This window comes from Carassius gibelio, chromosome B9 (assembly GCF_023724105.1).
Source record: "Carassius gibelio isolate Cgi1373 ecotype wild population from Czech Republic chromosome B9, carGib1.2-hapl.c, whole genome shotgun sequence".
Taxonomy (NCBI): domain Eukaryota; kingdom Metazoa; phylum Chordata; class Actinopteri; order Cypriniformes; family Cyprinidae; genus Carassius; species Carassius gibelio.
In genome coordinates, this window is record NC_068404.1 from 19,003,703 (window position 1) to 19,023,739 (window position 20,037).

Genomic DNA, 20,037 nt, shown 5'->3' on the forward strand with positions numbered 1-20,037 from the left:
CTTTCTCCCTTCAGTGTTTGAGGTTACGGCTCATTGCGCTTTAACTTAACACATTATTTTAGTAGTGTTGGCTTTGTTAACATTTTAGTTAAAAACATTTATGATTAACCTGTAAACTATGTTGGCAAATGATTCGGTTGGTACAGAGTCCCGTCTTTTAATGGGATGTCGAGATGCATAGTCATTCACAGCTTGTTGAGAAAAAGTATGCAGTATCTAATGATGTCTGAAAAACACACATCCCACCCAAGTTTTCTCTTGTAAATCTAGGCCTAACCTATGCATTGCTTCTTTTTTTTTATATTTCTATGAAATGCTCAAAAGCTTTCTGACTATTAATTAATACCCCTTAGAAATGATAGGTTGAAAGCATTAGGCAAAATCCCAGATGTACTAATAAGAGCAGAGCGGTTCAAAACTCTCTCCTAATTTATGCACACACACACACACTTCCATACAAATACATATACATTCATGCACCGTTCCCCAAGCCCCTTGGTTTAATCAGTCAATTCCTATATTTCTATTTCCTTTCCATTAATCACCCTGGCTTCCAGTTCAGAATGCTCTTATGGAGTGAATTACAGGCCAGGGGCCGATGCCAATTCAAGTAAGTGAATTTCCCCCAACAGGGAAATATAACTGTCAACACACAGCAGCTCCCAGCAGTCCCCCTCTCTCTTTCTCTCTTTCTTTCTAGCTCCCATGGGCTCATCCCTGTACCCTGTATGAGCACGGTTTCATCATAAGATAACAGCATGTGTGTGAAGCCTGTGTCTGACTCATTTATGTGTGTTTGTGTGTATGTGAGTGTTTCATTTCTGTGCAACACTCACTCTGAGTAAGTCTTTGGGTCTCTTTGATTATATATTTTAATGCACATTAATGCCTGAACATTTTATTTTGAGTTATAAACTTTAACTCTCATACTTTATTTAAAGATGTGACACTGCAATTGACTAAAGCAACGATAATATTTAAATAATATTGAATTATTATGAAATAGAGCAGTTAAGAACATACTGCAAGCAACAACAACAACAACAAATTTATATATTTATATAATTTTATTTTATTTTTTCTTGATTCTCATAAAGAAAGCTAAACAGCTTTAAAACAAGATACATTTAATGCATTAGATATAAATATTAATAGTATAAAAAAGAAAGTATAAAGATAACATTTATTCTGTATTCCATTGGCAAACTGTTTTAAAATAATTTGTTGAAGGGGTAAAAAATATAAACTTTTATTTAAATATGTCCTGAACACCAGTTTTAAAGCCTTTTTTGCAAGTAAATCCATCTTGTTTTAGATATTTTAGCTGAAAAAAAAAAAAAAAAAGATTTTTAAAAAGATTTTTAGCACTTCAGGCATGTGTCTGAGTGATTCTGCTTCAATGTCTGTTTCGTGTGTGGCCCACTCTTCAGTGTTCCATTGTGGTTTGGAGAAGACTGTTTCAAGACAACCTCTGATTAAAATGAACCATTTGACCAATCTGCCAGTGCACAGGAAGAGAAAGCCCCGCAACTTTCCTCTTCTACCTATTCCAGAACATTTGAAAGAAATGTTTGTTCACTTAGATATTTTGTCAAATCAAATCTGCCTCAGAGGTTTACATCCAGATACTCACCCATACACACAATCATGAACAAATACAAACTATGTGTTGTTAACGTTCTGGCCTCTAAAAAATCTAATCTATATCTGATATATGGCTTTATGATTGGCTACACACATTGTTCACTGTCAAGGTGAATTACAGCTTGACCTTGGTGAATTTTTGGCCCAATGTGAGACATATAACACTTTTGCTGAGGCTGTGTGTTACTGCACAAAGACTGTATGTTTCGTTAGAAAAATATGTGTTACGTTGACATATTTGAAACAGTAAAAGCAGTATCCTGCTGTATGGTATGCTATACATCTAAAACTGTAATACAACACACACACACACACACACACTACCATTCAGAATTTTGGAGTTGGTTTTATAGAATTATTCTCTTATGCTCACCAAAGCTGCATTTATTTGATCACAACACAGTAAAATCAATAATAATTTGAAATAATGTATTTTAAAATATAATTTAATCAACAGCCATTACTCCAGTCTTCAGTGTCACATGACCCTTCATTTTAATATACTTATTAGATGCTCAAGCAACATTTCCTTATATAGTCTATGTTGAAAGCTGTTGTGCTACTATCATATTACAATAAATTTTACAAAAGGTCTATTAAATTACCTTTGTTTCTTAGGAGAAATACAAGTGAGATAATACATATGAGATAACTGTTGATATTTTTTGCCCAGAATTGTTTTTCTTAGTAGTATGATGCTTAATAAATTCAAATCTCTACTTGAACACTAAATAAATAAACTTGTCTTGAAGAAAAAATTGCAATATCTGATGTCATATTTTGTGAAAATCTTGATGCTGAATTAAAAAAAGTTCATGTAAATGTTATGTGTGAACTACCCAAGTGTAAAAACACATTTAAAAGGTATTCAATATTCACAGCTGCGACTACACCACTGTATGTGGCAATTCGTTGGGGTCACTGTAATCAATATGACCCCCCTTCTGACACACGTTACTGTAGCAGTCAATAACAGGCTAAGGGGAATAAATCAGGTCTACTTAATTTACTGAGTTTCTAGTGGCCACACTACCCCCATAGTAAAGTATGGGATTAAATGTATTAAATCTTGCACAAACTCTTTTAATAATGTCAGATAAAATTAAGCACCAGGACAAATGCATAGCTAGATGTACAGTTTTGATGTATTATTATTTTTTCTGAAGCTTTGACAATTATCTCACTAATTAAAAAACAATATATTTGTTGAAACATTGGTGTAGAGGTTAGAATTTTTGGTCTAGGCACATTAAGCTGCGGTGCTAGTGTGTGGTATTGCAGAAAAAAAAAAACATATATGATATAAATGCAGTTACAGTAAAAGTTGTCAGTGTCTTACCACTGAGAGGTCTCTGTGGGGCCCCATTGTGGCGGCTGCGGTGACCTGTGGGACTGCCGTTGAGCTCCAGACGCCCCATCTTTGGTGGGGGGCCGCCGATATCAGGACTGCTGCTCCCACGTCGCTCGGGGCTCTCCCGTAAACGAGGGCTCTCTCCTCCGCCACGCTCCATCCCCCTCCACACTACAGGGGGAACACCAGCCAGAGGATAAGGACCTGAAACAAAGAGAGGGGTCGACAGAGACCTAATGAAATCTCAGCCAATATCAATGCATACACTTTCATATGAACAACTTGTTTTGTATATTCAATAAAAAAATGAGTTGGAAAAACCATGGCAATCTTAATTATACCATAATATATAATATAATTATTAATCCCGTCCACACCCCAGAAAAAATTGTGTGATAATCCAAGAAACCCTAAAGCGAATAAATTGATATAACATTTAAGTTAAGATAAAATTTTATTTAAGAACTTATAAATAACTAATTCAATTCTATTAGCATTTTTCTTCAGAAGTTTTCTGATCATGAGACTCTCAAATCAAAGTATTCTCTGTTGTTGACTCTTTCACAAACTGAACAACAGGGGCTAACAGAGAACAACACAATGACATCAAACTCTATGTCCTGAAATACAGAGAACTGTTTAAGAGGACGCTGGCATCTTATCAACACTATCACCAAACAAAAAAGCAGAGGCCCAGTGTCTCGTTCTGCTCCAGCATCTGGGGAATGTAAATGAATGTGTATGTGCATTTAAATGTGTTTGTGTAGCCAAAACGACAGACCTCTAGGCAAATATGAAAGCAAAGATGCTCAAAATGTTTTCATGAATTATTAAGTTACTTTAAGTTGTTCAAATGATATCTGTGTATGCATGCGTGCAAATATAGTATTTCTGAATGCACATAGCGCTCCATGGGGACAACTCTCGAGGGTCTTTGTTTTTCAGCCAAACCTTTAATATTGGTAATGTCCATCAGAGTCAGTGCCAGGCTGTATTAAGCCCATGCCAAAAGTTAAAGACTAGGAACAAACTCCCCACTGGAGTGCTTTTATTTGCATATTACTTCCTAAATACAGAGGGATTCTGATGGATGGTTGGATGGACGGATGGATGGATGGATGGATAGATAGATAGATAGATAGATAGATAGATAGATAGATAGATAGATAGATAGATAGATAGATTTCAGTGTCCACCCTCACTGCTATTCTTCTCAAAGTGGTTATGCAGAAAACATTATTCTTTTCTCTGGCCCTGATGAGAAAAACATCATCATGGAACATAAAAAAGTCCAAAGAGAATTACAAGCTGGAGCTAAATTTTCAAAATGAATAATAAATTAAAAACATTAGCCTCTGCGTGATTAAAAACCTAATGCGGGTCCAGAAATCAAGTGTCTGAATTCTTTAGAGTTTAATAAGCGGGTGGGAGGAAAAACACTTTCAGAGCATTTGAATGGAAAAAAATGTGTTAGTGTGCTGCTGAGGGAACAAGAACTGATGGTCCACACTGTACTTACACACACACACACACACACACACACGCACACGGAGAAAAGAAATTTACAGAGCCTATGAGACAGTTTAATAGAGCTCAAGTGTGAACAATACACTACAACAATGGACATGCATGCTTATGAAAACACACTCGCATGTATATACAAAATTAATAGCACCCATTAAACACAGCTTTCCAATTAAAACTGATATTCCCTCAGTGTGCATGCAGCTATTATTTCTCATTTCTCTTGTGCTAGTCATGCCAAAGTTTTCAAAATGGATCAAAGTTTGAAAATACTGCACTTCAGTAACAATAAAACACTAAGGTCCTAAAATATAACAGATAAAACCCACTGCTATGAGTTAAAGCACTGTGATCCACTTCAACTGTATGAGGCGAACAGATCTGCATTTAATTAACAGCTCGTCTACGATGCGGGCTTGCCCATTAGACTTGCAATCCCAGGGGTAAAATAAAATCTCTTCACAAAAAGTGTCTCGAGATGTTTCAGATACTTGCACGGAACCGAGCGAGAAAATCTGACGGATGAAACCACAAACGGACACAATGGCCATTGTACTTGATGCGTTCAGTGCCATCAGTGACACTGAGAGCTTTTCATCTGTTTGCCTGCAAGTCACACTGTATTACAACCCTTAAAGTCTTTTATCGGTGTTAGTTCATCTGGCACTGATGGGTTGTCCTTGTTCCCTCCTTCACTGGGCTTCACAGGTCTAAACCTGCCTGATTTTAATGAGTCTTCCGATCCCAATCAAGACCTTGTCTGAATCGTTTCTCCCATCTCTATGCCAATCTCTCTCGCTCTCTCTCTATCTTTCTGATCCTCCTCCACCCCGGCAAATATTTGATGGGGAGATAAAACAGCTCCAGTGTGTCTGCCCATCACTCACGGATGGAGATGGCACTGACTATGCAAAGACAGTGCTGTAAAAGTTTCTTCTGGTCAATACACACCTGCTGTAACTAATCAATACAATATGGAAGAGGCACTCTCACAGTTATGATACACTACTTTGGACACTTTTGCAACAAACTACTGTGATTCAAGGTTTTGGAATTCATGAACTCAAATGTGAGGTGAAAGAGATTGTGTGATTATGCTGGTAAAAGCTCTGTAATTCAGCACCACAAGATCTCATCCAGATTTTGCTGAGCTAACGGTGAGACGGCTTCATCAAAGCTTTATCAACAGAGAGTGTATTCCTCTATTTCATCAACAGATTGGGGAAACAAAATTACCGAATGACTCATTTATTTATTTCTAAATTAAAACGAACCATTAGAAGATTATAAAGCATAATCACATGAATTACATTAGGTTATTAAAGGGAGAGTTCACCCGAAAATGAGCCTATTTTCACTGTTTATATACCCTCATTTTTGGAGAACACAAAGTAAGATATATTGATAATGTCAGTATTGTTGTTTGTTTCATTCATTTTTTATTCTCCACAGAAGGAAAAAAGTCATGCAAGTTTGGAACAACATGAAGGACTGAAAATGATGACGGAGTTTTATTTAATTTACAGTCATCATAAAAGTGTAATTGGACTTGTTTAATCCCCGTCCTTCCAACTGTTCAGCATCAATTAGAAATAGAGATAAATGTCTAATCAATGCAAGTTATCTAGAATAATCAACAAAGATTATGAAGATAAAAAAATGAAAACAAGATCTTGATTCAAGATTAAGAAATTGCTTAAAGTAAGGAGATTAATAGCAGGAAGAACTATGAAATATAGGTTATAGCATGTAAAATAGTACAGCTATTTTATAGCTATGCTAATAAAAAAGCATACATAGTAACCAGCCCACTTGACAAATGACACGCAACATGAAACTGAAAGATACACAGCACCTTACATTTGAGTGTTTTACCAATAGGTATTCACCACCAGATACACGGTTTCATTTTTATTTGTAATGCTTGCAGCCACACATTACAAACATAACTAATGACTGTTATGTTTAGGGGTAGATGAGAGAAGCCAGACGAGGGAGTGGAACAGAACTCCGATCCCATGAGATTCAAATTTCCAAACTACGACGACCACACTGCAGAGACTCTCTCCTAAGCATGCGATATACGTTTTCTGCTAACCCTCCTCTCCCCTCCACATTGCACTCTTTTCTTTGGCAATGAGAGTGGCCTCTGCCAGTTGTACCACACACAGGAAACTGAGGGCAGTAAACGACACACTGCTGATCTGACTATACTCACACTGTCAGTCAGTATACACAGAGAAGAGAACGATATTGAGAGACGCTGAGAAAAAAAGCAGAAGGTTGGGAAAAAAAAAGAGAAGGAGAAATGTTGACTACAAAGATGACATTAAAAGCAATTTCACAAATTAGGTATGGAAAAGACTGTTTGGCAGGACAAGGGTGTCCAATTTCTTGCTCGTTTCCAACTCAGAGTAATAAAAGCCCTTTACTCGACTACAGTTAATAACAACTAATAGAGCCACGTATGCAAATGAGCAATGAGATAAAGCCGTGTGTTGTTCAGAACCTGGTGGTATCGTGGTATCTTTGTGTTGACGACATGTAAAGGCGTTAACCTTATTGACCAGGGAATAGGGCTGTGATACTCATTTATTGCAGGGTTATTAAAGCATCGGCTCAGTCAGGGTATAGATAAAGCAGGTGAAGATGGTTGAGGGATTCGTATTGAAGGCCCCTCGGTGTCTCACAGGTGTGTGCGTTGGGAAGGGAAGAATACATAGATAGCAGCTTATCACCCATGAATTTGATGACAGATCAAACTGTAACCAAGACAGATGATTACACTGGAAATATACATAGTAAGACAAGCACGATACTGAGACTTTCTTGGATGTATGAGTAAATATTTATATATATATATATATATATATATTTATTTTATCTTATGATTATATGAACTAAAAGGTAATGTCCTGTTAGATGGAAGGGAATAAGTGTTCATAAGATATTACTGATTTGGCAAATACAGTTGCAATAATGTGGGTGAGTTCAAGTGTACTGGACATGTGTGGAGAATATGTTGATTCAGATACGAAGAGAAAGTTCGACAGATCATCCGGGAAGCACATTTAGTTTGCTAATATACATCTTAGACAGTAAAAGATAAAGAGTGAGCAGCAGTTTATTATGTTCTCCCTAAATCCCTTGCTTTCTGACTCGCACATAGACTAAAACGGACAAACACAAGTGTACACAAACACTCAACACACAGAAACCACAGAGCAGGCTCACTGCTCTGACACTTCCAGGGACCACACATTGACTCACAAAAATCACACATGGTAGACTACACTGAGCAGGGCTATAAAACACACATGAACACACACACACACAGAGTCGGTGACTGCGGTCTGGATTTAGGTATGTAGTGTTAAATGGTTTGATATATATTTATATATAAATATATGGGGCTAGCTGTCACACAGGAAAGTTGTCACTAGGATTAAATCTCAGTAAGGTTTTGAGTCAAAAATTCAGTTACAAAAATGTGACTTTTCTAGCAGTGGTTTTACAAGGTTTTAAACCTTTTAAATTCCATCCTCTAAACTAAACTTTCAAATTTTGATACCAGTAATACCATGTTTGCATAGTAAGAGTCAACTAGCCTAAAGACATTTGGTGTGAAAGGCTGAATGGTGCCCTCAAGGCAAAAATAAATTTCAAGTTGTCATATGTTTAAAAAAAAAAGGTTTAATAATCTTACAATATTAAAGACAATATTTGTGGGTTAAAACAATAACTTGATATTTGTACAATGTAGGCCTACATTTTAAACTTTTGTTGTTTTGAGAATTTTTCATGTTTAACTGTTTGAATAATAATAAAAAAAGTTAATTAAACTAAAGAGTTAGTTGATAGGGTGCTTAATGAGAAATAAAAGGCATGACAGTATTTTTCTATGGTCAATAACGATCGAAATAATAGCTTTCGTCTTAGCCGAGACTTGATGTATGCAATCCAGAAGCTGACAGTGAAAAAACATATCTCTGAGAAAAAGAAAAAGAAAAAAAAATCCTGAAGAGAAAAAATGTATAGTTATTTATTTATTTAAAATAATAATAATAGTGTTAAACAAAATAAATTTGCTAAATTATAATGTTATCAAACTCGAAGGAATTGCGTTCAAATCCAAATTAGGCCTTGACGAGCTATTTGCTGCGAATTAATATTAAGCCTATTCTACTAAACGAATATTTCTGGTCCAGCGAGTTTGTCTTCCGGTATAGTGTTCCAATCCTGCTAAGACACATAATATAAAAACAGCAATGACACAAACACCTGTTAACTTTACAAATGTGCATCTGTGAATCACTGTTCGGAACCCTAAAGCCCGGTTTAATCCGTCAGGGACTATATCTTCCAGCGGAAGAATGACGTTTCAAGTATTTGAATAATAAATAGGCTAATGCTTTACTGAAATTTTGTCAAATATCAGAGTTATGAAGTAGCCGGTTTATAAAAGCAACAAGGCACTGCTATTGTAATAGGCTCACGTGGTTTCTCGCTGTGTGAAGGGTATTTATTTATTTATTTATTTTGACATTTCTATGCACCTAAAAACTGTACATAACTGTCCATATAACGACAAAATAATTAACAGGTATAGTAAGTATAGACTAAAGTAAATAGGATTTGGCGCTGAACTCTCCCTGAAGTCCCTGAAGGTATAGGGCTGGAGAAAACATGCCGTGAATAAATGCTGGATTGTCTCCATTTTGATGGGCTCCCCAAAGCGCGAGATTAAAGTATCCTCGGAGGCTTCCATCTATTGCAAAATTACTGAGACGTATAGAGCCTCTCTGTTACGGAGGCTAATTAACGTTTTGTTTTTCCTTTTGGTCCTGGTTAAGAAAACGTCTCCGTTGGCTTTGGGGGCCAAGTTTGTGCAAATGAATAATGGATACATCAATGTAACTTTAAAAAGAAACAGAATGATCTCTACCGCTGATGGCAGCTATATAGCAACCATACCCCCCTCTTGCACAGTCATGATTTTGTGAGTGACTCTTCAAATACATTGCTGTAAAGTTTTAAAGTTATGTATACATAACTCAGAGTTTGAACTGACAGGGGGAAAATATCGCATGTAATATAATAACAAATCATGTGCACTCGGCATGTGTTTTTTCGTTTTTTTTTAATTTAACTATTTACTTCAGAGTTCAGTGTCTAATAAGAGTACAGCTGTCTTCGGGATTATGGTTCCATTTTTATCTAATTGTGTATTGTTTTCGACAACAGAGGGATAGCGATTCCATTTCATTTTATTTCATTTCATTTTTTTTTTTTTTTTTTTTTTTTTTTTTTTTTTGCTTCAAGCAAAAACGATTTAGTTAACATCCATCATCCTTATATTAAAGAGAAATCCACGGGTTCTGTAAGGGAAAAGGCTCAATCTCTTCCACTTCAAAGATGTGCAGGTCTACTAAAAGAGGAATATTGTGCGTTCTGGAAAAACAGTGACATGAAATCTTTGACTTTTTATGAGTACTTCTGCGCTCAAATGATTCATACTATAGGCTACCTGCTACTTAAGCAAACGCAGATCACAGGTTTATTTCGTCTCATTGCAATTATTTCTAACTTGGGAAATTTAAACATCTTGAACTCTCAGATGATGATAAAAAATGCATTGTCTGGTTGTCTTATTCTGATTTATTATGTGCTGCGTGTCTGTGTTAGGTTTTACACCTAAATTACTGTCTTTATAGAGTTTCCAGCCTCACTTAAAATAGTAATAATAATTAAATAAATTCGAAATATAATTTAATAGAATTTAATTTGTTTCAATTTAATCGAAACACAAGAGTTTAAAAGTAATTTTCGTTAAATAAAACGATCGTAATATCATGCCTCCTCATAAAGAATAGAAACTCAATCAGCAGCTTTTTATAACAACGTGAGGTAGGGTACTTAAAACAAAACATAAACAGTTAAATATTGTCAGCTATTTTAATGTATACAAGCACATGTGACAACCTTCTTAAACAACAGAAAAAACAGTGCAATAACAATATTGCTAAACGAAAAAAAGTTGCGGGTAAACTAACCATGAGCGTCATTTTCTCAAGGCTGAAAATTATTTTACACATTGAACAGAATAGTAGCTTTGTTTTTAATAATAGCATAACGTTTTCGAAATTAAGTCTCAGATTCCTCTCATAGAAGAAAAAAAATCTGAAAATGCCAATTACACACACACACATACACACACAAACACAGACACACACGCGCACACACACACACACACACACGCGACTTGAGGGCGAAGAGACCACAGACATAAAAGTCACACACGTGAAGCTTAACTTGAGGCCTAATCTTGTAGGGCCTGGAGTAAAATCGGGATTTCCCCTTAAAAAATGCTTTCAGAATGTTTAATAGCCTAATTTTGCATTATTTCGCTAGCTTTTTGTTTGTTAAAATATATATATATATATATTTTTTTTATTATTGTTATTAATTAGTATTATTATTGTTATTATTATTATTATTATTTAAACCAGCTCAACCTCAAGGGCTCAAAACAGTTTAAACACTCTCGTCAGTAAAAAGTTATATTTCATCAGACAATCTCGACAGGTTTATTAAATCAATGCTTTAACTTTAACCGAATATACAAATTAGGCTATATTATATTCATCAAAGAAAAGGTTACTGTTAAAAATTCCACACGATCGACAGTGCACAAGGTGCATGACTCCGGTGCTCCTCTTCTGAACTTTTGAAACATAATTACAAGATGCTAGTATTCGTGTGTTGCAATTATATTTGAAAATAAACTCATACAGAAAAAACATCTTAAATTATTATTATTATTGAGCTGTTTAATAACAACATGAATATTGTGGTCAATATCAGAAAAACGTAACGATCCATTGAACGTTCTTGCTCTCGTCCGATGCGTTTTATTTCTTCAACGTCAGTCACTCAAAGCTAAGGTTTATAACCTTGAGCAACATTATTTAATTATTAAAATACGTATAAAAAATAAACGTGTCTTAAGGAAAAGTAAGCTGGAAGTGGGAATATGTAAAACATGGCCTTCTAAACTGCTTAAAAGGCCTACACTTGTTTTCTTTTTAAAGGCCTCCACGAATTTACCGCTTATCTTCAAACACAACATTTATGTTCATCTGTATTCAGAATAGTTAGTTCGGTTTCGAAATGCTACTTAGTTCTAAATGGAACCTGCTGTTACAGTTACAGCAGCAGTTTACATGAATGTGAGAAGCATCGGATGAAAGTAGACTAAAGTTCTTTCTGTGGCACTTACTGCTTATGGCGTGTCGGTACCTCGGTTGGCCGTTGAGAGGGCTCTGTCCATTGATTAAAAGTATTGAATCCAGGGCTGGGCTTCTCGCTGCCTCGCGGAGGACTGAATACGGTCGGGTTCGGTGTTGGACACTTGGGCTCCGTGCACTGTGCGCTGTGACTGAGCCACTGGAACTGAGAGACTCCGAGCTGAGGGGTACAGGTAGCAGGAGATAGACAGCATGAAGAGAGAGAGAGAGAGAGCGAGAGAGAAAGAGAGAGAGAGGACAGTGCACGAGATTGAACACAGCACAGAGATCCGAGAAGTTCCGACAGGCGACCGACGACAATCTCTCCGGCAGTACAGAATCTTGCTCACCGTTTACCGCGAGTTTGAGTCACGAGTGTCCGTGGCAGAACTGAAAACCTCAGCAGCGGGCGTAAAGAGAACATCAAAATCTAAAAAACGTTCATCTATGTTGCTGCATGCACACAAAGAGAAACCGAGCTAAAAACAGACGTCAACGGTCTGTTTTGTGCGATGCGGACATTACCTATTACAGCGGCGTGAAATCTCAAGAGCAACAATGTGAGTGTGTCACTTTCAATCTCTCCCTTGCGCGGCGCGCGGACTGACGGAGAGGCGAGAGAGGAGAGGGGAGTGGGAGGGGAGGAGGACTGGAGAGCAAACGTGGAAGTGTGACATGCAGGGAGGGAGGGACGAGGCTGTCCAAGGTAAGTAATTAATGCACTCCACGTAGAAGTTATCAATACAGCGGCTGAATTTCTGTTTAGCTTCTTAGTTTGACTTCTGTTTTTAACATTTTTAGTATTATTATTATTTTGGGGCGGTCTGTGTTGACATCCGTTTCAAAAGCTGGCTATAATTTTACTTCCATCATTAGCTTGCATTTCTATTGAAAAGCTGTTTCAGATCACTTGCACACCGGCATCTCTTTTCAAAGCATTTTACGCGATCTGAATGCATCGCTGTCTTGTAAATGTTCTCTTGTTAATCAAATAAAGTTACACAGACATGATGACTGTTCTGCACTGCAGGCGTTAAAGATAAGAACATACAGAAGAAAGTATGCAACGTGCAATCTCATGTCGTCTGGATTTGTGGGTTAATGTTAAAACGTATAGGCTAATGAAAAAACAACGTCTACACAAAATACAGCTAATGTAGTTTCTGAGTCGATAGCGGAGTTGTTATTGTTTTAACGGAATAATCTTCTAATGGTTGATTTCTCTAGCACATTGGAAGTGACAGACTCATCTTTGGTGATCTTAAATCGAGAGGACAACTCACAACAGCACAAATGACACAATCTCAACAAGTCGTAAGCTATAAAGCCTGAAAATCTTCTAGATTGTGAAACGGTTTGTAATGTGCGTTGGAAGCGGTGGTGTCCAAAAGAAACAAGTAATACTGGAACACGGGTTAGGGAAAAAAAGAGCATAGTGCATGTCGAAGCCCAATGTTTTAGGATCTCTCTGTCTTCATGCTTTCACCACATTCAAATCACCATACAAGCTGTCAAACCTGAACACTCGTTCTCGACAATATAAACAGATCCTACACAAATGTTTGTTAAATTCTACAACAATGCACTTAGTTTGGTAGCCTTTAAAGCCACAAATAAGATGCATCACATGGATATTAAAATGCATGCAGACGTTCAGATTTACAGGCATCATTCAAATGTTTGTAAAAAAAAAACCTTACCTTTGTGATGGTTTAATGAGAACTCATTAACTGCACAATGGTGTGTGCTGTTGGCTGCTCTGCTGCTTTGAGACACTGTGGGGTGTGTGAGCGAACGCTGCTGATTCTCCAACCTCATTCGTCACTATTATAATACAAGATAATGACCACGATGATGATGGTGTCGCAGCGTTGCGTGGCAGGTAAAATGCTAAATGGAATAGTGTTGTTAATACGGACTAAATCATGCAGTCGACCTTAGGATGTGGAACTTGAAATTCTTGTGTCCGCTGGTCTGAATGAAGCCACAAAAAACACATTAAAGAGTTGGATGTCACTTCTTAACTGTACTCATCGTTGAATTTGACAAAACGCAGTTATAAATAAAATATGAAGCAGAGCCTGTTCAATTCGTATAAACTTTGGTCAATTCCTATTTTGATGTATAGTGGCATTCAAGCTGGTGGTCACTGAGAGATTGAAAACATCTACAAGAATGTTCCCATAAGCTAAAGCTTGTTTCAACAACATGCTCTTTTACTTTCACAACTAATCAAAAGTAACATTATGGTTAAATTACGAATATTTCGTTTGATAACATGTCTTTATATTACATAGGAAAACAGAAAACAAAAGTTAAACATCAATAATAATAATAATAATAATGTATTTATCAATGTCTCGTCCTCTTTTGAAAACCCGCACATTTTAAGCCTTTGCAATTTTCAAAGAGACAAACAAAGATCCGATCATAATTATTTACAAAATTATAATCTAAATATTTGGATAAATATTTGAATCCAAAATGATTAGATTGTTGTTCGTTATATCTTACATGTTAAATAAAAATCATAAACATCTTATAGCCTACCCTGAAATCACAGAGCGCGCACTTTCTCTTGCTTTCTCTGTAGATAGATAGATAGATAGATAGATAGATAGATAGATAGATAGATAGATAGATATATAGATAGATAGATAGATAGATAGATAGATTGATAGATAGATAGATAGATAGATTTCAGGCGTAATAGGCTATACAAAACTGTCACTATGCTAGAAAATATAATTACCTATTATGACCTGTATCTAAACTTATACAGTTTCAGTGTTTCTTTACTAAATTGTATTATATTATATTTGTATATTACATTATATTGGTTAAAATGCTTTGTAACTGTTCATATTAATTTATTTTTTTATAAATATTACAAAAACAATAATAAATAGCTATGACACTGATACACTCTTTCACCAATTGTGAAAGAACATTACTGTGGTTGAACATTTATTTGTCGTGGAAAATGCTTCTCTAATTAATGTGAACTTATTGCACGCAAAAGCTTGTTCTCTTGAGCACAACTAAATTATTGAGCTCTGGTTTTGGAACCCTTTTTGAGCATCTTTCTTACGGTCCCCATGAGCTCTCTACTTTCAATTTCTTGGGTAACTTGGGATCTAAAATTAGCTGACTACTTCGAATCAAAACAACATTCAAGCAGAAAGAGTCAAACCGTGAAACAATTAAAAATATATATTCCCGAGACTTCGTAAACAAGAAAACAATTCAGTTTGAGAAAGTAAATAATTGAAAAGATGTAATTTCCCCGACGAATCTATGAAAAAGACAATAATTACGTGGCGGTTTACAACTCCCTGGGCTATTGTCTCAAAGTAAATTACTGAAATCTATTGAATGCACGTTTGATCAAAGATTTAACCATTTGTTTTGGTAAAATATGGGGCCATTAATTAATAATATCTGCAATTTTCGTCCTAATAACGTCCCAGAAATATAATTCATTAAAACAACCGGGGAAACCGTAAATAATACAAAGTTTTATGGCAAGTTAATGCAGATCGACAGTGAACGACTCATTTAAAATAAGTGAAGATTTATTATTATTATAATTATTATTATAATTATAAAAATAATAATAATAATAATAATAATAATAATAATAATAATAATAATAATAATAATAAAGTAGGCTATCAGTTTTCGCAAATCACAATACAAATGTGAATGTATCTTCACCTGACAAAAGCTAACATCAGCATAATCTCGAATAACAAATGTTAGTCGTTTTGTATGAGTTATGTCTGTGTTGAAAAGGGGATCGTGCCTCCAGGTCATTGCTGATTACACTGACTGATCTAAATGTAAATGTGGAAATAGCATCGTCTAGTGGTCAGAATCAAAACTACACCTCAAATGACCATGATTCCAGTGCAATTGTAGCTATTGTTAGTTGTAGCCTATTGAATCGCATTGTATTGAGGGAAATATTTTCTTATACACAGGGGTGAGGTGAATAGAAGGTTGTGGGAGATTAAAAATTATAAATGAATGCTGAATTTATACAAACGGATAATCCACCTGCATAGATGGAAACTCAGGTAAACTATACAATCCTCAGGTGACGATATGAAAGAACATAGTTTTGTTAACGTTCAAACACGTTTTGCGAAATTAATGTAGTAAGCAGTTTTTTTTATGAAGATATTTTTTTCACCCATAGGCCTACAGATTTTGAACAATTGTTCTCAGACAATATGCTATAAGACAATATAGAGACACTAAGCAAAATAATTAAGTCCATTCTATTCGTTTCATTACACAGTTTCTTTAATAAATATTTATTACTTATGTACATCAATGTTCATTGTGTTCAACCAACATAGGCTACTGTTTACATTAAACATTACACTTGATAAAAACATATTTTATCCGTTAATATTCCACATTTATTCCTCCTCAGTACTACTACTCTATTACTGCTCCCAGCCTAAATCATGAATGCATAGTCTCAGAACATATCAAACTTAATAGTTTTGCTTTCGGCGCACAACTGATGCAAATTGATTGTTGCAAAGGAAATGTGCACTATTTTCGAGAACCGTTTCATCGCCTTTACAATGATATTCTGCAGTCTGCAGCCACGTGACAGGTCTTCATTACATATTGCTACAGTGCAATTATACAGCCCTTTCATTAGTTGAGCACTACAATTTATAAAAATCTGTATTAGCCTATGTCATACCAAACAATAATTTCATATTTAATAATAGCCTATTTCACAGTATACATTTCTGAAATAAACCATATTTGGCCTTATTATAACTTTAGATCTCTCTTCTATAACGTGCATTCTATTAGTTTAGGAAATAGGCTTTGCTCCAATCGTAAAACGCCCGACAAATGTTAAGATGATTTTAAAAGTGTGATTTCCAACATTATATACGCCGCAGACGAAAATGCAATAAAATACAAATTTACCATCACTAAATAAATGAAAGACATTTTCCCTATAATATCCTCATTCCAAGTCTTTAGGCTAATTTGGTTATTTTCGTTAGGCTATATTAGCTATTTGGCCTGAAGGAAAATTAAAGTAATGATCTCATGTAGTTTTATCAATATTGCTATTATAGGCAGTGCTACGTATTAGCTATCCAACTAAAATTTGGTAGAAAACAAAACAACTCCCCAAATAAACGTTAAACCCATTTGTTTTGTAAACGACATTCTAATAGGAAGGGCAATTACTTCCACTCAGAGGTCACGATTCCCCCCATTTTCCCCTTCTAATGGTTCCACCATCATGTCTGCATCCTTCAAGATTTTAGGAGATCAAAATTAACAGTTTGTTGCTATTATTATTATTTTTATTATTATCATTATTATTGTTATTATTATTATTGTTGTTATTGTTGTCGTTGTAGCCTAAAATAACCGCAAAAATTAATCTTTTTTTTTAAATACACACGATCAGACGTTTTAAGGGAAGTGCATCTCTTGTATATATATATATATATATATATATATATATATATATATATATATATATATATATATATATATTCTGCTTGTCAAATTTGTAATCTTTTACGACAACGTTTCGCCAGAGCACGAAAGCATTTGAATGCACTGGGATCTAGGATGAAGTTCTTTTTAAAAACATCAACAACAACAAGTGCAATCTTCTCACTCGTAAACACCTGTAAAACACCCTCAGAAAGTAAAAGCTACGGATTCTGCTGGTCCTCGCATTAGTATTTACCTGTAACGAAATCCGCCTGACCTGAAACATTCATGGAGGGGTTTGGAAAGCAAACACGAGTTGTTAAGCGTGAGCACTCTGCACTATGTCACTGGACAAAAGTATTTGACAGTTGGAATGATCTGTAAATACTTCATTAGACTGTGTATGAGTTCCCCCTTGTGCCTCATGGTCCAGTTCTGGTAAAATTTACAAATGATAACATAAACAGAGTAAAAAAGAATTTGATCCCGCGTTTGTAAGCGGAGGAGGGGCCCTTAAGAATGTGATCTGCCCACTTAACATGAAAAGCAGGACGTCTTTTGGGCAAGATGAGTTTTTGACCCACCGCATAACTCGCGCAGTGCTGTTCCTTATGAATTTATTCAAGTTCAGCTGATAAAGAACCCCGTCAAGGGACGTCGCAGGTCTGTGCTGAAGGTAAGAATCACAGCACAGTTACTGGACAAGGGGAAGATATAAAGTCAAGTGTGCAGTGTTTTTATTTATTTATATATATTTTCGATCTAACAGCCCTTGCTCAGAAAGGAAGCTACATTTTGTTATGAAGTAAACACAGTTACTTTTTGAGTATCGTAAATACCACGTGCGTATTCGTATTTAAATTAGGTTATACATGTTTTGTACTATATGAACATGAACAAGTAGCCTAGTCTATATTGAAAAGTCGGTATATTTAATTCTTCCGACTTTTATAGATTTATGTCATTTAGCCATTTGTGTTGCAACTTCAGGACTGTAGATTAAAATTAGCCTATATGGCTGAGTTTGGCACATTTGCATGCTGTACACGTGCTTATGTCGATAAATGTGCATTCTCCCTTTAAAAACAAAATAATAATAATAATAATAATAATAATAATAATTGTATTTGTAAATAAATATAAATAATAAATAAGTGGCAAACACCCATTGAGCTATATATTTAATAAAATTACATTCCAACTGAAAACACAATATAATCAAAATTATAAGCAACATTACAATGAAATATAACTTGGAATTTTACTGACAAAATCCATTTATTTATTTGATTTTCAATGTACGTTACAAAGGCTTAATCAATGCAACAATGTTTTATATGATATATTTTGCTAAAAGAGATGTATTTGTGTGTGTGTGTGTGTGTGTGTGTATGTGTGAGTGAATGAATTAATGAATAAATACATTTGAACAGCACATTATGTCTATGAAAAAAAAAACCTGTTAAAACGGATCCCACCAAATTCTACAAGATTTAGCAATGATTTCATTTCAATGGCCCATCTGTACTTTTCCCCTCCTGACAGTATCCTTTACACCCCAACAATTAAACTTGAGAGTCATCTTAAGAAAAGTGGTTTATTTCTCTGCATCTCTAGGAAAACCACAGGGAGCACGAGAACACACAAGCCAGTAGATGTCTAGACAAAGAATCAACATTTACACAGACACATTCACCACACTCAAGGAGTATAGGCTCTTATCAAAGGTTTTGTCTCAGGACTCATGCCCGTATTTGTATAGTTGTATTTTATATTTAATCTGTGTCTATCTGTATTTTTATGCTCTACTGTTAGTTTTATCTGTATGCACCAAGGGTCTGAGAGTAATGCAATTTCAATTATCTGTGTGTATGTGTTGTAGATGTGGAAGAATTGACAATAAAGCAGTCTTGACTTGACTTGACTTAGGTGATGGGAAGGACGGATGGGAGTAGTCTACAGCTACTGATGCTGAAGCCATTTTTGTCGTCACTAACTTAACAGGGACCAAAGTTCACCATCTTATAGTGACTAGGACAATAAACAAACTCCTAAGGAATGAGGCCAACAAACACAATCAGTCACACATCTCAAACACACCCTTGAGTTCACAACAATACACTGCTGCAGCCATCAGCAAATCCCACTTGTAAATTTGGGCTTTACAATTAATGCAACTGAGAATGTTTCCAAAACATTTAACCAGATATCTTCAGGCAAACATGCAAACTGATAGATATCAAATGAAATGGTCTTACCCTTTTTACTCACCACTTGTTAAACCAGAACATAAAGGCAGATGACTCTGGACACTCTTCATCAGGTCATCTGGTTTTTTTGACTCTCACTGCCTTTGCCGACAACAGTTTGGCAAAAGAGCGGCCTAGTCAATCAATGAAAGCAAGCGCCTGCACAAGTTTGGTTTCATGACTGGGCGGAACTATGACACTTAGTGTGAATCATTTACTGCCACTCACCAATGAAGAACCGAGCCATTGCCAGCTAATGTCTTTGATTGGCGTGTCGCCTGTCAGAAGTGTCTGATTTACAGTTTGCTTTCAGTAGTGAACTGATGGTTTATTCTGGACAAACTTCAATAAAATGAAGAGTTAAGCCAGTCAGACAAACGGAGTATTTTGTCGAATGCAACCGCTTCGTGAGCTGATGTGTTTGTTAAAGGAGGGTTATAGCAGTGAGCACTATTACACATCACTGATCCACCTTCTCAGCTCTAAATCGTCACTG

General features: G+C 35.7%; 1 protein-coding gene across 5 annotated transcripts in view; it reads right to left on the reverse strand.

Annotated features, from left to right (window-relative positions):
* LOC127965280 (DNA-binding protein SATB2-like) overlaps positions 1–13,639 on the reverse strand; it is a 43,740-nt gene extending 30,101 nt beyond the window's left edge. Inside the window, exons 1-3 of one of the 5 annotated variants that reach the window (XM_052566025.1) lie at positions 13,506–13,601; positions 11,799–11,986; positions 2,984–3,199 (exon numbers count right to left, since the gene is read on the reverse strand). In XM_052566025.1, the coding sequence (XP_052421985.1) occupies positions 2,984–3,155 (172 nt within the window). In that variant the 5' untranslated portion in view covers positions 3,156–3,199; positions 11,799–11,986; positions 13,506–13,601. Of the gene's footprint in view, positions 1–2,983; positions 3,200–11,798; positions 12,168–12,330; positions 12,437–13,505 lie in introns of those variants that run through there. The other 4 variants (XM_052566024.1, XM_052566026.1, XM_052566027.1 and 1 more) reach the window with 4 other exon arrangements.
* Positions 13,640–20,037: the final 6,398 nt, after the last annotated feature.